Source organism: Petaurus breviceps, unplaced genomic scaffold (genome assembly GCF_028583685.1).
Source record: "Petaurus breviceps papuanus isolate PSGF00001 unplaced genomic scaffold, PetGlider_PUasm1.0 183, whole genome shotgun sequence".
In the NCBI taxonomy this organism is placed as follows: Eukaryota; Metazoa; Chordata; class Mammalia; order Diprotodontia; family Petauridae; genus Petaurus; species Petaurus breviceps.
This window is the reverse complement of record NW_027185791.1, coordinates 17,011,515-17,032,540: the sequence shown is the minus strand read 5'-3', so window position 1 is coordinate 17,032,540 and position 21,026 is coordinate 17,011,515. Positions and strand designations below refer to the sequence as shown.

The window sequence follows — 21,026 nt, the reverse complement described above, 5'->3', positions numbered from 1 at the left end:
AAAATATAACCACAAAACACTCTTTACAAAAATTAAGGACTTAAGTGGAACAAAATACACTCAAGTTAAACTAATATCCACCATAGCCATCATCCTCTTACCCCTTCCCACTCTAACTACCTGAACTCTTGATACTGAGGCCCTAATTAGGGGTGGGGAATCTATGACCTTCAAGGTCACATGTGGCTCTTTAGGTCCTCAAGTTGGGCCTTGGGCCTTTGACTGAATTCACAAAACAAATCCCCTTAATAAAAGGATTTGTTCTGTAAAACTTGGCCTTAGTCACTTGAGGCCCTAAAAGGCCACATGTGGCCTTGTGGCCCCAGTTTCCCCACCCCTGCAGCCTAAACTATACTTGATGAGCTTTTGCTTTATCTGGCCCTGAACTAGGTTTCCAAGTTACTTCTTGACTACTTCCAAAATGTGAGGCCATACATGTAACCTCCAGCCAGGTGGAGGGTAACCGAGAGGCCTCAAACCTATCAGTGAGTTAGAGACATATCTACCCCAAGCATGTGAAGATTTTCCCAGGTGGAATGGACAGATGAAAACAATTTGTTCTAATGGCCATGCAGGTGGCTGGAACAGGCACTGTGGAAGGCTTAAGAGTTTGATCAGACACATAAGACACCAAGTTCATCCACTGAGCACCAGGCCATTGCCAATCATCTTGACTTTTATCTTGTCATTGGATTTCAGTGACTCTGGAAGATCAAATGAAACTGAAGACTGCCTGACTTAAATCTAGTTCACACCTGAGTCAAGACATCACTGGGCCTCTTCAAAAAGGAAGGACAAAACAACTCTGTCCAACATGGACATGCTGCTTCCCCTGGCTAGATCATGAGCTTGAGTCGCTATATGGAAGAGACCATTTCATATATGTCTTTGTATCCCCAGCACCCAGCAGAGTGTCCAGCACTTAATAAATGCTTAAAAAGTGCTTATTTATTGACTGATGTAGAGAGAACGAATTGTAAAGGGGAGAAACTAGATGCAGAACAATCAATTAGCAGGCTATTAAAAATCTAAGTGAGTAGTTATTTGAAGTAGCATGAGGAAAAAGGGGCAGATATGAAATGGTAACTTAGTGTACAATAACAAGATTTGGCAACTGACTGGATATGAGGGATGAAGTAGAATGAAGAATCAAGGACAAAATCAGCTACATATCACTACCAGAAAATTTAAAGAGTTGCTAGAATTTTATAGGCCCTCTCTGATTTGCTTCTACCAAAAATGGTAATGAATTCTACTTAATGCTACCGTGTTTCCCTGATAATGACCTATCCCGAAAATAAGCCCTCCCCTTACTGTATAAGATTCCTCTAAAATAAGCCCTCCCCCGAAAATAAGCCCTATTGAGATTGCTACTGTAGTGAAGGTGATCCCCTGTGCTACACGCTACATTACGGTACCCTCTGTATGCACCTTCCCCCCTCCCCCCCCAGTGAAACACATGCCGTGCTCCGAGCTGCATCCAATCAGAACTGCAGCAGTGAGCGTGTCATCCTGTTCTTCCCCAGTGATTTGCTTATTGAATAAAGGTACATTTTTTTGTTCACATTTACCTGTTTATTAAAATTGCTGTCAATGTTCATTAAAATAAGCCCTCCCCTGAAAATAAGCCCTCTGGTGTTTTTCTGTCCAAAAAATTAATAAGACAGTGTCTTATTATCGGGGAAACACGGTATATAGAATTCTGACTGCCATAAAATTCTTACTTTTGCAAACAAATTAGTTTTGCAATATACAATACTGAACAGTTAAAAGAGCACACTGCACAAAGGCCAACAAAAGTTTTCAGAAATAACCCATCACACCAGACCATGCTGATAAACACAAATGTCAGTGCTCCATTAACTATCAATTATCAGCTAAAGCAGTGTCCAAGAAAAAGATACATACACACACAAATTATCATTGAAGACTTAATAAACTGAATAGTATAGTATAGAGTAGTGACCATAGCTAAACTGTGTCGCTAAAGATTCAACAAGAGTCAAGGCAAACAGTACTTATTAGGCCCTTACTATGCCCCTTACTATGCTATGCACCTGGCACTGTACTAAACAAATCAAGCAAAAAGAAAGTCCCTGCCCTTAAGGAGCTTCCTTTCTAATAAAGAAAGACATACAAAAAAAGGTAATAAATGGAGGGGGTGGAGTTAAGATGGCAGAGTAAAAGCAGGAATTTGCTTGAGCTCTTCCCCCAAACACCTGTAAAAAATGACTCTAAACAAATTTTAGAGAACCTACAAAATGACAGAGTGAAACATCTCCAGTTGAAAACAGCCTGGTAGGCCAACAGAAAGGTATACTGCACTGTGCTGGGAAGGGAGCCCTGTCCCCATTGACCTCGCCAGCACAGACCTGGCCAGAGCAGGCCTCAGGGGCCTGAATCACTGGCAGCTGTGGTGGTTTTGAGACTTCTCAGCCCACAAATGCCAAAGACAAAGTAGAAGGTCAGTGGGATAATTCTGTTGGATCTGGGTGAGAGAAGAGTGTAGTCCAGGCCCAGCCCTGGGGTGGCTGTGGCGGCAGCAGCAGTTCCTTCCAGAGCTCCAGGCCCACAGGTGATATGGGGATCAAGTAGTTGATAAGAGGGCAACTCTGGGAATCTCTTTGCTGGAGCTGAGGCAGGATTCTCTTGCTTTGCCCTGCTTATATTTGAGTCTCAGTCCTGGGTGGTAGTCCTGCGGTGAGGAGGAGTGCCTATGTGGCAGAACTTGTGGTGGCTATGGAGAGAAAATGCCCCTCACAGTTCCGAGGCAGCAAAGAAGGCCTGTGGTCACTCACAGACCAGAGCACAGGCCAGGAGAGGAGTAACACCTTTCCTTTGATCATATCACCTTAGAAGAACTGAAAATTTACAGATGCCTAGAAGTAGCTCTGACAACAGTTGCGCAAAACCCCAGAAACTTAGTACAGAGCACTCTCCACTGTGGAAGCAGAATACTATTTTGGCAAATAGCTCAAAAGTCAAGTAACTGGCTGGGAAAATGATCAGAGGGGAAAAAAATCAGACTATACAATCTTTCTTTGGGGACAAAGAACAAAACATACAACCAGAAGAAGACAACAAAGTCAAAACTCCACTATCAAAAGCCTTCAAGAAAAATATGAATTGGTCACAGGTCATGGAGAAGCTCAAAAAGGATTCTAAAAGTCAAGTAAGAGCAGAGAAAAATTGGGAAGAGAAATGAGTGATGCAAAAACATAATGAAAAATGAGTCAACAGCTTCCTGAAGGAGACCCAAAAAATAACACCTTAAAAAACAGACTAGGCCAAATAGCAAAAGAGGTGCACAAAGCCAATGAGGAGTAGAATGCCTTAAAAAGCAGATTTGGCCAAATGGAAAAGAAGGTTAAAAAGCTCACTGAAGAAAATAATTCCTTGTAAATTAGAATAGAGCAAATGGAAGCTAATGACTTTGTGAGAAATCAAGAAATCACAAAACAGAACAAAAGAAAATAGAAGACAGTATGAAATATATCACAAAGTGAAATATCTCATTGAAAAAACGACTGATCTGGAAAACAGATCCAGGAAAGAGAATTTAAAATTTACTGGACTACCTGAAAGCCATGATCAAAAAATGAGCCTAGATATCATCTTTCAAAAAAGAATCGAGGAAAACTGTCCTGATATTCTAGAACCAGAAGGTAAAAAGGAAATCGAAAGAATCCACCAATCACCTCTTGAAAAAGATCTCCAAAAGAAAACTCCTAGGAATATTGTAGCTAAATTCCAGAGTTCCCAGGTCAAGGAGAAAATATTAAAGCAGTCAGAAAGAAACAATTCAAGTATTGTGGGAACCCAATTAGGATAACACAAAAGATCTAGCAGCTTCCACATTAAGGGACTGGAGGGCTTGGAATATGATATTCCAAAGGTCAAAAGAGTTAAGATTAAAACCAAGAATTACCTACCCAGCAAAACTGAGTAAAATACTTCAAAGGAAAAAATGGACATTCAATGAAATAGAGGACTTTCAAGCATTCTTAATGGAAAGATCAGAGCTGAATAGAAAATCTGACTTTCAAATATAAGAATCAAGAGAAGCATAAAAAGGTAAACAGGAAAGAGAAATTGTAAGGAACTTATTAAAGTTGAATTGTTTACATTCCGACATGGAAAGATTATATTTGTAACTCATGAGACTTTTCTCAGTATTAGGATAGTTAAAGGGTATACACACACACACACACACACACGGGAATATATATGTATGTATGTATGTATGTATGTATGTATGTATGTATGTATAGACAGAGGGCACAGGGTGAGTTGAATATGAAGGGATAATATCTAAAAAATAAAATTAAGGGGAGGCTAGGTGGCACAGTGAATAGAGCACTGGCCCTGGAGTCAGGAACACCTGAGTTCAAATCCGGCCTCAGACACTTAACACTTACTAGCCAGGTGACCTTGGGCAAGTCACTCAACCCCAACTGCCCTGCCTTCCCCCCTCCAAAAAGAAAAATAAAATTAATTTAAAATAAGGGGTGAGAGAGAAATATATTGGGAGAAGGAGAAAGGGAAAGATTAGAATAGGGTAAATTATATCACATAAAAAGAGAAAGCTGTTATAATGGAGGGGAAGAGGGATGAAGTGAAAGAAAATGAGTCAACCTTACTCCCACTGAATTTGGCTTAAGGAGGAATAACATACACACTCAACTGGGTATTTTATTCTACAAGAAAGCAGGGAGAAAGGGAATAAAAGGGGGGAAGACAGAAGGGAGGGCAGACTGGGGGAGGAGGTAGTCAGAAGCAAATACTTTCGAAAATGGACAGGGTCAAAAGAGAAATAGAATAAATGGGGGCAGGATAGGAGGGAAATATAGTCTTCTGCAATATGACTACTATGGAAATGTTTTGCATGTATATATACGATATATACATGTATATACAATATACACATGTATAATCCATATTGAATTGCTTGTTTTCTCAATAGGAATGGGTGATGAGCGAAGAAAGGAGAGAATCTGGAACTCAAACTTTTTTTTTTTAAAGCAACTGGGGTTAAGTAACTTGCCCAAGGTTACACGGTCAGTTTTTCTGTGTGGGTGTTAAGTATCTGAGGCCGGAACCCATCCCAGGTCCTCCCGACTTCCCATCCTCCTGACTCTCAGGCCGGAGCTCTTACTCACTTTACCACCTAGCCGCCCCTGGAACTCAAACTTTTAAAAACAAATGTTAAAAATTGCTTTTACGTGCAACTGGGAAATAAGATATACAGGTAAGGGGGTATAGCAATGTATCTTTCCCTACAAACAAGTAAAGGGTAAGGAAGTAAGAGAGGAGGGATGACTGTGGGGGAGGAATAGAAGGGAGGGCAGACTGGGAGGGAAGGGGTAATCAGTATGCATGCCATCTTGGGGTAGGGTGAGGGTAGAGATGAAGAGAAAATTTGGAACTCAAAATCTTGGGGACATGAATGTTGAAAACTAAAAATAAATAAATTCTGGGGGGGAAAGGGAATAAATGGGAGCTGAAAAAAAGGAGGGAGATTAATTTAAAAGATTTAAGTGTAAAAGTTTCAAAAATTAATCATGTCACTTCTTTCCTATACAATAGCAATGCTTCTCAATATGTGATGTACTGGATAAAGCACTTGGACTTGAAGTTAAGAAAACGTGAGTTCAAATCAGGCCAAGACATTTACTAGCTGTATAACCCTAGACAAGCCTCTTAACTGCTACCTGCCTCAGTTTCCTCATCTGTAAATTGAAGATAATAATAGTAACTACTTCACAGTGTTATTATGAGAGTCAAAAAAGAACACAGGTAAAGTACTTTGCAAACCTTATAGTGCTTTATAAATCCAAAGTTTTTTATTATCATCATCATTTTGTACAACCAGAGAACTATTCAATATCAAAAGAAACTTTTTTGGGCTGTTTATATGGAAAGGAATAATTGTTTTTTTCTAAAAGTTCAAAATAGTATGGCAAAAAAAAATAGTATAAAAAATACACCAACAATAAATCTCATTACAATGCGGCTAGGTGGTGCAGTGAATAGAGCACCAGCCCTGTAGTCAGGAGAACCTGAGTTCAAATCCGGCCTCAGACACTTAACACTCACTAGCCATGTGTGACCTAGGGCAAGTCACTTAACCCCAACTGCCCTGCCTTCCCCCTCCAAAAAAGAAAAAAAAATCCCATTACAATAAAGTTCATCTTTGTATAATTACAATATACAAGAAGCTATATTTGGCAGTAATAGTCAAAAATCAAACCATGCCTATGTCCAAGGAGCTTTTTAAAAAAATAAATTTTATTGATATATTTTGATTCTATCACCAGAATTTCTCCCAGCCTCACTCCCCCATCCTATACCTCCCCCCTTCAAGTACCATCCCCTAAAGAACAAATATTTTTTAAAAGAAAAAAGAGGGGAAAAAAATCAATAAAACTGATCAATACATCAAAAAAAAGTGAAAACATATGCAATGTTCAACACCCATGGATTTCCAACTTCTGCAAAGCACTGTAGATGTCTTCTCATTTCTCTTCTTTGGGGCCATGTTTGTTCTTTGTAATTTTGCAATATTCACTTTGGATTTTTTGTGTATGGTTGTGTTTCCCATTTACACTGCAGTCATTGTGTACACTGTTTTCTTGGCTCTACTTCACTTTTCATCAGTTCAAGTAAATCCATGCTTCTCTGCATTCATCATATTCGTCATTCCCTATAGCACAGTAATAATACATTATACATTCATGTTCCAGAATTTGTTTATCCACTCCCTAATCAATGGCCATCTACTTTGTTGCCAATTATTTACTACCACAAAAAAGTGCTACTATAAATAGTTTGGTGAATATGGGCCCTTTTTTCATATCAATTACCTCAGAATTAGGGTATGAGGCTAGTGGAAACTCTGGATTAAAGGATATGGACATTTTAGTCATTTTATTTGCATAATTCCAGGTAGCTTTCCAAAACAACTATACCAACTATACTGTTACACAGAACAAGGTTTACATACTATTTATCAATGATTAAAACTTTTTTTTTTTGGGGGGGGGGGAGAGGACGCAGTTAGTACAGTGGATAGAGTACCAGGCCTAGAGTCAAGAAAACTCATCTTCCTGAGTTCAAATCTGGCCTCAGACACTTACTAGTTGCGTGACCCTAGAGCTGGAGAAGGAAATGGCAAACCACTTCAGTATCTTTGCCAAGAACACCCCAAATGGGATCATAAAGAGTCAGACACAACTGATAACAACAAAAACTTTTTCTGGTTTAAAATTAGAAGGAAAAGGATAATATATTTGATCACATAATCTTAAACTGTAAAGAACTTTAGGGGCCCTCTAGTCCAATCCCTTGTTTTTACAGAGGAGGAAAATGAGGTCTAAAAAAGTAAAGTTATTTATCCAAGGACACATATGTAAGCAGCAGATTCAAAAAACAAAGCGAGGAATAGACTACTATTGTGCTATGATGAATACTTGGGGAAAAAAGTAAAGACAAAATAAAGACGAAGAAAGCAGAATCGGAAGAATTTAACCACGTAATAGGACCAAAAAATGCTTTATACAGATACAAAAAGGCAAAAATCTAAAGAGACTATATAAAGCCAAGTTATAGCTTTATTGTTATAAAATTGATTATATAGTAACATTTACTAAAATTTTTATTGAGAATATTATCATAATATTTAAGAAACTTAAAACCAGAAAGTATTCTTACCATTTTAAAACCCCCAGCCAAAGCCCTATAAATTATAAAGTCAGCTGTTTCCACCACTACACTGACAGCCTATATCTATTACCAACTGTGCTGCTGGGCTGACCACAAATTTCTGATATTATGTAATTTCAACTGAGCCCTCACTGCAACAATACATTTCTTTTACACCTCCCTAAATTAGACATCCTATTTAACCATGACAGCTACTCAAAACCTTTTCCTCACCCCTCAAGATCAAGAAATTCTCACAGTGAGCTGACTTCAATTCATACCTTCAATTAAAACAGTAAGGTCATTCCAAGAGTTGTGAGTTCTTTCCCATCTCCTTACTTCATATGACTGAGACATCTTTCTCCATTATCTCCTTCATACCTGTCTCACATGAAAAGATAGGCCCTTCCCCCTGTTAAAGGCAAATTCCTCTACATTCATTCTTCATCTCACCTCATACTGACTTTCTCCGCAGATTGCTCCCAATGTCACTCACATTCTCTATCTCCCATTTTTCCCAATTCTCCTATCCAGCTGCTTAGAAACATGCCCATGTCTCCTAGCCCCCAACTTGAAAAACTCTTACATGATTCTCATCATCCTCTCCATACTCCTATGTTTCTCCTCTTGTCAGATAAACTCCTTGAGAAAGTCATTTATACTTGGCTCCTTTCACTTCTTCTCCTCTCACTCTATTCTAAATTCTCTGCAATCTAACTTCTGACTTCATCATTCAAGAAACTGCTCTCTCTTTTTCTCAATCCTTGATTTCTCTGCAATCGCTGACACTGTGGATATCCCTCTACTCCTAAATGTTCTCTTTCATGACTTTACTCGGTTCTCCTCTTACCTAACAGCTCCTTCTCATTCTAACAATCTTTGCTGGATTTTCATATAGGTGTCCTCCTCTATCACGGGATTTCTCTTTTCCTACTATATATTAAGGGTTCTTAACCTGGGGACTTTGAACACTGTGTGTGTAGATATATATACACATACATAAACACATATGTATGTGTGTATACATACATATATGTACATTTCAATATAATTGGCTTACTTTACAAATCCATTTTAAAATATTCTCAAGCATCCATAAGCTTTACCAGACTGCCAAAGGGGTTCATGACCCAAAAAACATTAAGAATCACAGCTCTATACAATTTCCCTGGATAACTTCATCAGTTCCCATGCATTCAGTTTTATCTCTAGGTAAATGATGTCTTCTCTATTCAGCCCTAACTTCTCTCCTTAGCTCCAGGACTAAATTAACTACCACCTTTTTCCGACACCTTCTAATTCACTGTTCCTTAGTTATCTTGAACTCAACATGTCTAAAACAGAACTCATAATCTTTGTCCCCCTCTTTCTGTCAAAGGCACTACCATTATCCCAGTCACTCAGGTGTGCAACTTTAATGTCACCCTCATTTCCTCGCTCATACTCACACCACACATCTAATCTACTGCCAAGTCTTGTCACTTTTACCTTCACAATATCTCTAATATATGTCCCTTTCTCTCCACCCACATAGCTATCACCCTAGTCACATATGGTCTATTGCAACAACCTGCTGGTTGGTCTCACTGCCTCAAGTCTCTCCCCACTCAAACCCATTCAGTTGCCAGTGATTTTCCGAACATGCAAGTGTGATCATATCACACCTCTACTCAAAATCTCTAGGGTCTCTCCTCACTAATTCCTATAAAATCAAGTATAGAATTCTCTGCCATTTAAAGTCCTCCACAACTTGGTCCCGTCCTACATTTCCAGTCTTCTCATATTTTACTCCCTCCCCTACTACTCTAAAATCCAGCGGCATCAGCCTCCTAGCTATTGCTCCAACATAACATGCCATCGCTTCATCATCAACCTTAAGCCTGTTCTCTGACTATAATGCTCTTCCCACATCACCCTGACCCCTGCCTTTCTGGGCTTTCTTCAAGACTCAGCTCAACTCCCACTCCTGTAGGAGGCTTCTCGAGATCTTCCCCACAGAACCAGCATTTTCCTTGGGGATTAACTTCCATTTACATTGCACAGCTATATCTTGTAGGTACTTATTTACATGTAGTCTCTTCCATTAGAATGTTGAGGGCAGAGACCAAGTTTCTTATATTCTTCGTATCACTATCAGTCTGAGCTTAGCCTGTCACATAGAAAGCACTTCAATGCTTGTTGACTGACCTACCCTCAAATCTAACCCCCACTTACTAGCTACATGACTCTAGGTAAGTCACTTCATCTTTCTGAGCCTCCATTTCTTCATCTATATGTAGAAGCATACTTAGAAAGTATGTTTTGGATATATATGTACAAACATTACATGTATTAATATAGACAATATACTTATTTTTATTTACAGAGAGAAAACCTACCCCACAAAGGTATTTCAAGAGACAATATGTGTATAAAGTATTTTGGAAGTTTTAAGGTGCTAGATAATACTATAATTAAATATACTTCATATATTAAATAGTGCAACAAATAAAATATCACAAAATATTTGGCAAAAGTTTCTTCACTTCATACCTCCATTCAAAACCTTCAGTCCATGAGATAAAAGGCAAATCCTTTAGCTTCATAAAATTTGAAGTCTTCAGTAAGCATCCAAACCACCTGTCCAGCTTTCACAAAAACTACAGAAAGTACTGTGCCACAATTTTTCCTGTTCTCTATTGAATTTAACTCAAACCAATGCACTTGTGCTTCATATACATTTCCTCCAAACCTATTGGAAATTTTTTCTCCCAAATTTCACTACTAGGCATACAAATCCAAGGAGATCATAGATTAAAAAGAATGTCCTTATCAAAATTAAATGCCTACTATGTATCAGGCACTTGTTAAGTACTGGGAATAGAAAGGGGGGAGGGAGTCAAAAAAGGGAAACCTCTTAAGGAAATCACAATCTAATGAGATGACAACATGTAACAACTGTGTACAAATAAGATAAATACAGAATAAACTGGAGATAATCATAGATGAAAGGAATTGGCAATAAAAGGGATGGGAAGGGCTTCTTACAGGAGTAAAGGATGAGATTAAGAAAAAGTCATTAGATATGACAATTAAGAGATCATTGGTAACTTTGAAGAGATATCCATCATAGTCACCAAAATATTTATAGCAGTACTTCTTGTGGTAGCAAAGAACTGAAAACAAAGTAGATACCCATCAATTGGGTATAATAAGCAACAAAATAAGCAAACCATCATTCATGTGGTACATAAATGTAATAGGATATTGCTGTGCTGTAACAAATGACAACTATCACGGATCCAAAGAAGCATGGATTTACATAAATTGATGCAAATTTTAATACACAGGGCCAATAAGATAATATAGTTACTATGACGACGTAAATGGAAAGCACCACCACAAATCAAAAGCAAATGCTGTCAAATTATAAAAAACAAGCATAGCCCCAAAAGAAATGCAGAAGACACCTTCCCCCCAGGCCTCTCACCATTCCTATGCAGAAATGGGAGGTCATGGATGTGGAACACTGCACATATTTTTGCTTTTTTTAATGTATTGATTGGCTTTACTTTTTTTTCTCCTTAAAAAATAATACTTGTTCTTTAGGATGGTCTTGAGATGGTTAACTAGGAGAAGAGGTGGGGGAAGGATAGTGGGAGAAATTCTGGTGATGTGGAAAAAAACACCCCAAAATATATCAAAAAAACTTATTTCTTTACAAAGAAGTTTCTTGAAAATAGGAGCAATCTCATTGTTGTCTTTACCTCACTACCAAGTCCCCTAACTTGTAATCTTCCTGTCAAGAGGAAGAGAAATTGCAATTGTAACTTAATTATCAAGCTTATTAAGTGAGCCTTATTCAGAGATTCCTGTCCACTCAGTAATGGCCTTCCAAATGTTTTAACTATTTAAAAATTATCATATGAGGGGGCAGCTAGGTGGTGAAGTGAATAAGAGCGCTGGTCCTGGAGTCAGGAGGACTCTACTAGGCGTGTAACCTAACAAGTCACTTAACTTGCCTTGCCTCCCCCCCCCCAAAAAAAATTAAAAATCATCATATGAATAAATCTGTTTCTGCTCAGTCAAGAGCCAATCACAAAGTTTAAAATCTGTAAAACTGTAAAACAGGCCTGACTCACAGCTGAAACCAAATGGGTAAGGTGTCAATGTAAGAACTATAGCAAAGCAGCTGACTTGAGATAGAATTATGTGACTCGAAACTCCAAATATAGAAAAGATAAAAATTAAGACACAGATTTTGGGCTTCTTCAAGCAGAACTGGGGAAACTTAATACTAAACTCTTTCATTTATAAATTCACCTCAGGTATCAGTCACCAAAGAAGCATTTATTAAGTGCTTACAAAGTTCCAGACACTGTGATAAGCAGAAGGAATATAAAGACAGAAGTAAAACCCTACCACAAAGGGATAACATTCTCACAAGAAAGACTTAAATCCTGCTTCAAACATTTACTAGCTGTTTGATACTGCACAAATCCCTTAAACCCCTCTATGACTCAGTTTCCTCATCTATAAAATGAGGAAACTCATTTTAAGGTCCCTTTCAAACTCTAAATCTATAATTCTATATACATATTCATTCATGTATGTATACGTAATATATACAAATTAATGCAAGCTGATTTGCTGAAGGAGTACACCAGTAGCAAAAGTTTCATGTTAGAAAGATGTCCACACCCAGAGAAAGAACTAGAAAGAACTGAGTATGAATCCAGAGTGAGGAAAACTACCTGATCTTTTTCTTTTTCTTGTTTGTTTTTAGTTCCTCTTTACCATTTTTCATTCCATATGATACAATCCGTCTTTATAACCTGACTAATGTCTAATGTGAAAGTATTAGCAGATCCTATACTTGATTGTATGCCATCATGGGGGGGGGGAGGGAGGGAGAGAAAATTTGAAACTCAAGGAATTGAATCCTGTGCACCAAAAGTAAATAAACAAATTAATAAGGACAAAAAAAAAAGTTTCATGTTAAAGGTAGCATTTGAGCCAAGTCTCAAAGAAAACCAGAGATTCTATGACGGAGGTAAAAAGGAAAAGTATTCCAGGCAAGAAAGATGACCAATAAAAAGGTGTTAGACAGATGAAGTGTCACACGTGGGGAAGAGCAAGCAGGCCCAAATGACTGGATAAAAGAGTTCATGAAATGGAACAATGCATAAGAAGACTAGGAAGTAGGAAGAAGAGCTGTGAAGAGTTTCAAACGCTAGGCAGAGTGGTTTATGGAGCCATTGGAGTTTATGTGTTGGGATTTTAGGGGGTGAGGAGGAATCACACGGTCAGACCTGCGACTTTTGGAAAATCACTCTGCATTGGAGTAAGGAGAGTTTTGAGGCAGGGAGACTAAATAAGAGGCTGTGTGAGGTGATAAGGGTATGTAGCTGTGTGACTGGTGAGTAGGGAATGTATTCAAGAAACAATGTGGCAAAAAAACAAGATTTGGAAAGAAATTGGATGTATGAGCTGAAGATGAGGAATCCAATTAGGAATGTATGTGTGAAACCCATATCAGATTGCAAGCTGTCTCGGGGAAGGAGGGGGAGAAAATTTAAAATTTATGGAAGAGATTGTTGAAAACTAAAAATAAATAATAATAGAAGATGGAGAAGCCAAGATGACAATAAGGTTGCGACAGGAGGGAATAGAACCGTGGCCTCTTTTTTGAACATAGTGAATTTTAAATGTCCAACTGAAAAAAGTCACTAGGCAATTGGTGATAGGACATAAAAGAAACTAGGACTGGAGATACCAATCTGGGGAGCATCTGCAATAAATGGCATATTAGTGTTTCAAATTTGTACTTTTAGGCCAACAAACGCATTTCTGTTTTCATGCTGAACAAGTCAAAAAGTAAATGGCACTAAAATTTGTCCATGCTAGTTTTTTTTTTAACAATAAGGTTTAGAGAGAAAGTACAAAATTAGCTTTATTACTTAGTTCTTTTTATTCTTAGAAGTCTCTCTAAAGAGGATGTGTGTGTTTCTCTGTGTGTGTGTGTGTATCTGCATAGAAATTCACTTTCCAAGTGCATAAAGAAATTTAAAGAAACTGGTTCTGTGAATGACAAACTAAAATATGGAGAATCTAAAATCATCAAGGATACACTGGCAGTTACATGAGAAGTAGTCTTTCAAAATGAATTCAAGTAAATGGCAAAATTAAAATCTTTCTGATACAACTTTCTTGCAGGAAGATGGAGTATCCAAACTATACTTAATGGAAGCAGATTCTAAAAAGGAGCTTAGCCCCTAAATATATATATTCAAAAAATTAGGGCCCATTCAAAGCCTTTAGAAAAGGGGAGAAAAAAATCCAAAAGTCACTTTGATTCACTTTATAAAAACTAACACTGCACCTTACACATAGTGGATACTCAATAAATGCTTATTTTATTGAATTTGCTGACCTTCATCAAAGGTCATAAACCCTGGTAGATAAAAGCAGAGGAGGGTATATTAACCCCTTAAATTTTCGTTGTATTGGGTTATAAAGCACCTACTATGTATGAGCAAGATTCTGTGCTTGGTGCTGGAGATGGTTCCTGCCCTCAATCTTCCATTCAGATTTTTAGAAGTAAAAAGTAATGTAAAATCTATCTACTTGTACATACAACTGTGTTACTTTCAAAAGCCTACAATGGAACAATTTTTAAAAAAACAAATCAGTAAATTTAACCAGGGAGCATCTAAAGAAGTCCTATGGGATTCCTCTAACAGAAGTGAAACACACCCATATACAACCCCATGATATTTATATCATATAATCATAGATTTAGAGCTGGAAGGAAGCTTAAAGGTCATTGATTCCAATCTCCTTATAGATAAGGAATCTAAGATCCAGACAGGTTAAGTAATTTACCCAAGTGCTTATATAGGTAGGAAGGGGTAGAGAGCTGGGATCCCAAAGCTATGTTACCTGAACCAACTAATCTTACTCATAGATTCACTTCAATTCAATAAATGTTTGTTAAGAACCTACAATGAACTCCAGTGCATGGTGCAAACATAGAAAACATAATTTTTGTATAAAAAGATGTTTGAAAGTTTTTACATGATTAAATATATGATCTTTCTATTTTTTGAGTACATATTATAAGATGCATCACTAGGAAGTTTCTGGATAAATTATAGCACCCAAGAAAGTAGTATATTTATTAATATTTTATTTTTTTGGAAAAGATCCACAGTATATAATATTACAGTCTTCAGATACTAAAACTGTCTATAGGTGAAATAGCATCAACATTTATTGGTAGCTGCTGACTTGATCAACAAATTATTCTCTTAGTAACAAAACAGAATCCTAATTTGCTCCACAGTGACAGGTTCAGAGGTACTCAATACTCTCTAGTTAAGTGCCAAAAGATTATTTTGCCACTTATGCATGGTCACCAGCTAGAAGAAACAAGCAAAAAAAAATTCAAATCATCAGTCAATGAGACATAAGTCAGAAAAAACTAGAAACAAAAAAAAAAATCTCAGATAAACAGGGCTATTTTAAGCATATAAAAATCAATCAATGAAGATTATTAAGCCTCTACTCTGTGCCAGGCACTATGCTAAGCCCTGGGAATACAAAAAAAGGAAAAAGGCAGCTCCTGCCATCAAGGAGCTCACAATCTAATGGAGGAAACAATATGCAAATATGTACACTCTATATACACAGGACAAATTAGGAAATAATAGGGAAGGCAATAGAAATAAAGAGTTGGAAAAGACTTGCTATAAAAGATGAATTTTAGTTGGGACTTAAAAGAAACCAGAGAAGCTAGTCGATAGGCGGAATTGAGAAGGGAAAGCATTCCAGGCATGGGGAAATAGCCAGAGAAAGAGAGAAAGCAGATAGAAAGATAGAGGATGCCTTGTGTGTGGAGGAGCAAAGACTAGTAGCATCAACTCAGAGAGTCCACGTCAGGGTGGACTCTGTAAGGAGTTAAGGTGTAAGGAAACTGAAAAAATAGTCTCAAGTTGTCACATACACACAATCAGCCAAGAATCAATAGAAACAGAAGAGATCAAAATGTATATATGAGGACCTGATCACTGATGAAGAAGCTTAGCATGATGTAATGAGGGAAAACACCCCTCATACCACCACCATATTTGGAATCAGAGTACCTGGGTTCAAATCAGCTTTTTGCTTTACTACATTCTATGACCTTGGGGCTTCAGTTTCCTCATATGTAAAAATGAGAAAGCCAGACCAAATGCCCTCTAAATTTCTCCTCCAGTTCTAAAACAGCATTTTTCCATCTCTAAACTCTATAATCCTAGATATGTAATAACGAAATGGGTCTAAGCAATTAGCATATTAAAAAGTCTGAAATAAAAAGCATATTAAAAAGTTCTGAAATAAAAGAATGACTGGAAGTTCCACTGCCCTTAAGGAAGCACTACTCCAATTAAAGGGAGAATAATTTTAATTTGAAAATATACAGAGGCACAGTCTAACTAATAAGGGAACAAGCAATGTAATAATAGGAAAAACTCCAGTCACAAGTATGATAACCATAATAGAAAGCACTAAACACCTACAAAAAAGGTAAAGTGGAAAACAATGGTATTTGAATTTAATCATTCATTGTTTATTGTTTGGAACACTAGCATTAATTTGTCTCTTTTCAACAAATGGACTAAATGGGTCTAGCAGTACAAGAAAATTAATGGGAGGGGACAGACTAGGCAGAAAAAAAGGAAAAAATACAATCACCACCACTAGAGTGGATAGATTCCTGCCCTCAGGGTTTATATTCAAGGATAACAGAGAGACAAAAGACAGAGAGAGATGGAGAAAGACAGAGAACACTGTAACGCACAATATTATATGAAAACTATAAAACTATTTCAGAGTTATAAAACAGAGCACCATGAAAAACACAAGGAGAAACAGAGTGGTATCTGGCTATGGAGAGCCTTAAAAGTCAATTTTAACTTTACTCAAAAGGCAAGATAGAAAGCTATTAAATATTTCTGAACAGGGGATATATATGACCAAACCTATTGCATAAGGTCATTCATTCTAGCAATAGTATAAAAGATGGATTGGCAGTGAGAAGAAAGGAGAGACAGGAAATTCTTGTGAGGAGACTATTCCAATCATCCACATGTGTGACAGACATGGCAAATAGGAAGAGTGATTCCAGAGATGTTGCCCAAAATATAATTAAGAGGACTTGGTCTGAATATAAGAAGGGACAAGTAGAGACAAAGATAACGAAGCCCTGAGGGTATTAAACATGGAGACTGTGAAAAATTATATAACAGCCAAAAATAGTAAAGTCAGAGAAGCAAATCTAGAGGAAAAGATAATCAGCTCAATTTTAGACACGTTGGCATTTGAAGTATCAATGGCATATCCAAGTGAAGATGTCCTGGGGGCATCTGATGATATGAATCATCTTAAGTACAAACTTAGAGCTTTGAGAGTATAGTCTCCAAAGAAAATAATATGGATAAGGACAGACCCATGAAGAAGAAACTTAAAAAGAAAAGACTCATAGAATATTAGAGATGGAAAGGTCCTCTGATCACTTAATCGATAATCTCTTTTTAAAGATGAGGAAACTGAAAGGTGTTATACCTTTACTTTTAAAGCATCAGAATTGGCACTTAAAGAGTCAGAAAAATGATTTTTTTAATGTCAATTTTAGAACAACAGGCCCCAAAATTATAGAATTTATTCCTAAGTACTGAAATCAAAGAATCAAGAACTTAGTTCACTAAGTTTATGCTCCATAGAATTCACTAATTCCTCTTTGCTTAACATCCTTAGTTATGTTATTTCAAAATATAATTTGTAACAATAATAACTACATTTATATAGTATCTTGAGTGTTTTCCTCACAACAATCCCGTGATACCAAGTATTATTATCCCCATTTGAGGAAGCTAAAGCTCAATAAAATTAAATGACTTGCCCAAGGTCACACAACCATATGTTCAGAATTATCATTCTTCACTGGCAATTCTCCACTAATGCTCTTTCTACTTTCTGTTAATGTCAGTGTTTTATTTCCAAGCATGTACAGTTCAAAAGCTGCATTAGGAAGAGAAAATTCTAACCAACTTCCCTATATAGATGTCTTTAAAATTTTCCTGTACAATTAAGCTACAGCAAAACTATGATAAACTTTTCTTTTACTCCTATTCCATTAGGTTATTCTGTGGACCTTTAAAAAGTGTTTGATTAGAAAAGTTAAAAATGTGGATGAAGATCCTTCTACATATTGTCCTGGAATCCACATCTGATTACTAGGGTTAAAAAGAACTATGTAATAAGCTAATTAAGTAAGATAAGAGCAGGTGCACAGTGATCATAAAGAAAATCTGGTGGTAAATTCTCCCGCAAATGTAGTTTGCACTGATCAGGTTTAGTTTAAAACTCTAAACTGCCTAAATTCACAGTAACTTCAAAAAGTAACAAAAAGGGTTTTATTGTACCAACAACAGTGAACTAATCTGTCCAGGGCCTAGGACACCCCAGCACAACATAAGATGTATATAGAACACCTTATTTTTGACACAAATAGGTAGTCAGCTGTATATTCATATTTAGATATTTGTAAGTATCTACATCTATATGGTCAAGAAACTTGACGCTTGCTAACAGATGAAGCACAAGGCTAGTAGGGAGTAATAAATTGCGTACAATACTTCTGACAACGTATTCTTTATTACTACCAACGATTCTTTATAAGAAATTTTAACATCTCCATCCCACCTCTCTTCAAAAATCATCCCTGCAAAGCTGACCTAGTTACATGCCTGAAACTGGGGCTACTACCTTGAAGGAAAATAAAGGTTAAGTAATTGGGTAGTCCTAAAAATATACATCACACCTGCATGACTAAGACACTGATTTTGAAACTTGTGCCAAGATATCCTGTCCCTTCAAAACAATAACCTGAAAAATGACTCACAGATCATGTCATCAAACGAAACAAAAATGGATTCTCAGGTCCTTCCTTCACAGGTCTTTCACTGACTTTCTTCCCCACTCCATCCCCCAAAGAACAAAATCCTATCTTTAACTGCTCGTGCAAAAAGTCAATGAAAAACTCCAAAGTTCCTGACGGTCTCAGGGCATTCTTGAAACAACTAGTAAATACACATACTAAAACTTCCAAGAGACGGAAAATCAGACCGATGGCTATTTATTTAAATAGCGAGCTAGCATGGTCATTGCAGCCACCCCTACCTCAGATCCCGCCCCTTTCCGAAGATCCAGGCGTCCCATTGGCTACAGCTGGTCATCTGAGCCAAAGGTCTGGCTCTCGGCTCCCTAAAATGGGAATCTTTCTTCCTCCCTCTAGGACACCCAACCTACTCCCTTCCCTACCTGCCCGGGAACTCACAGGCTGCTGCTGGATACGTGTCAGTGCCCCTGGAAGCCTTGAATGCCGCATAAATGCTGCTCTGGTTTGCGGGCAGGGAGCGGACAAAAGGCATCGCAGCAGGGGCCTTGCAGAAGTTAAAAGTGCTATTTACAAAGTATCTATTTAATCCAACAACCAAACGGGGACGGGCAGGGGGGGGAAACACGGACTCCAAACAAGCCTGTGACTGAGGCTCGGTGACGCCTCCCCCCCCGCACCTGCGGCTTTCCCCATCCACCACCCTCGCCCCGGAGGGAGGCACTGAACAGGCCTCTGGCAGAGGCTCGGAGGCCCGGACGGCAGGCCCGGGGGGGGGCCCCGAGGAGGCCCGACTCACAGTAGAGCCCTCCCCCTCCCCCGGCCTCCCGGATCGCGGCCCCGGCCCGCAGCGCTGGCTGGAGGCCCGCGGCGGGGCAGGGCGCACTCACGCGCGCACACTCCCGCGGGGCGACCCCGGGGCGCCGGGGATGGCCGTACCTTGAAGTAGCCGCCCTCGTAGAGCGTGTTGGGGGGCCCGAAGATGGCCACCTCCCAGTTGTAGAGGTCGGACTCGTCCACCAGGGTGATCCGGAAGCCCTCCACCGGCTCCTCCTGCAGGGACTTGAGCTCCAGCATCAGGGCTTTCTGCGAGCTGGTCATCTGCTGCTGGGCCATGGCAGCGGCGGCGGCGGCGGAGGCGGAGGCGGCGGCGGCGGCGGCGGCGGCGGCGAGGGCTAGGGCCCGGCCGCCGGGCCCCTCTCCAGTCCCCGAGGCCCCGGCTCCCACACAGGCCTCGCTCTCCTCCCCACCGGCCGCGGCGGCTCCTCAGGACTGCGGCGGGGCGGGGGAGGGGACGGGAGAGGCCTCCTCACAGGTGTGGGTGTGGGTGAGTGTGTGTGTGAGGGAGTGTGGTGCGGGGGGGGGGGGGGGGGGGGGAAACCGCCCCCTTCCGGGGCCCCCCCCCCCCCGGGGGGGGGGGCCTCTGCGGGAGGAGGTGGAACGAGGAGGAGGAGGAGGAAGAGGAGGAGGAGGAAGAGGAAGGAGAGGGAGGGGGGCGTAGAGGGGAGACCGGGCCCAGCACCGCCGCGCGCGCGCGCTCTCTCCTTTTCTCTCCCTCTCTCTCTCACTCCCTCACGCGCGCGCTCTCGCTCTCCTCTCTCTCCACTCTCTCTCTTTTTCTCCTCTCCCTCTCCCGGTCCTCAGGGGCCGGGGGAGGGTCTCGCGGCGGCGGCTCTGCCGGGGGGAGGGGCGGGGAAAGAGAGGGAGAAAGAAAGGGGAGGGGGAGGGGGCGGCCGCGCGCGCGCGCGTCGGTGCTGGTGCTGGTGGTGGTAAGGTGGGAGGGGGGCGGCTCTCCTCAGCGGCGGGGCGCGCGCGCGCCCCCCCCCCCCTCCTCCTCCTCCTCCTCCTCCTCCAGTCACCAGCTCCTCTCTCGCCGGCCACTTGGGCCCTTTGTGACGCCAGCAGAGCACCCTGACCTCAGCGCGCTCAGTTCCAGGGGCGGCGGCAGCCCCGCCAGCTGTTTCCTCCCTCCTCAGCCCGTCCCCGCCCCTTGCTCCTCCCACTCTGCTCCCCTCAGCCTCCACCCTTAAAGCAATAGTTTCAGGCTTGGCTTTTGCGGAGGGGGAGGGGTAAGAGGGCTCCCCACCCCCCCACCCCCGTCTGGCGGACCCTGCCGGGGTGGAGCCGGCGGAGCCGTGGGGCTGCAGTCGGAGGCTCCTCTGCTGGGGAGGGACAGGGACGAGCTTGGGAGCCGCGGGGATGTCTCGTTATCCCTGTGCTTGTGCAGGATGGACCTTGGAGATGGAGGGGAGCCAAGGTGGGAATGGGGGGTTGGAACGACCGCCTGCCGCTCTTTCTGCCCGGGCTGGCGCTGATTGCCATGGCTTGCGGGACCGAATCGGAACGGGCTGCTTTGGATATAGATACGTTACTAGGTGACCCTCGGTGGTCCTGCAGACGAGGAGAG

At 40.4% G+C, this 21,026-nt stretch overlaps 1 protein-coding gene across 1 annotated transcript in view; it reads right to left on the bottom strand.

Moving 5' to 3' along the window:
• The window catches only part of UBE2R2 (ubiquitin conjugating enzyme E2 R2), a 145,809-nt gene extending 126,046 nt beyond the window's left edge, over positions 1-19,763 (bottom strand). The window contains exon 1 of the mRNA XM_069087973.1: positions 19,559-19,763. Within this exon, the coding sequence (XP_068944074.1) occupies positions 19,559-19,735 (177 nt within the window). The 5' untranslated portion in view covers positions 19,736-19,763. The remainder of the gene's footprint in view (positions 1-19,558) is intronic.
• Positions 19,764-21,026: the final 1,263 nt, after the last annotated feature.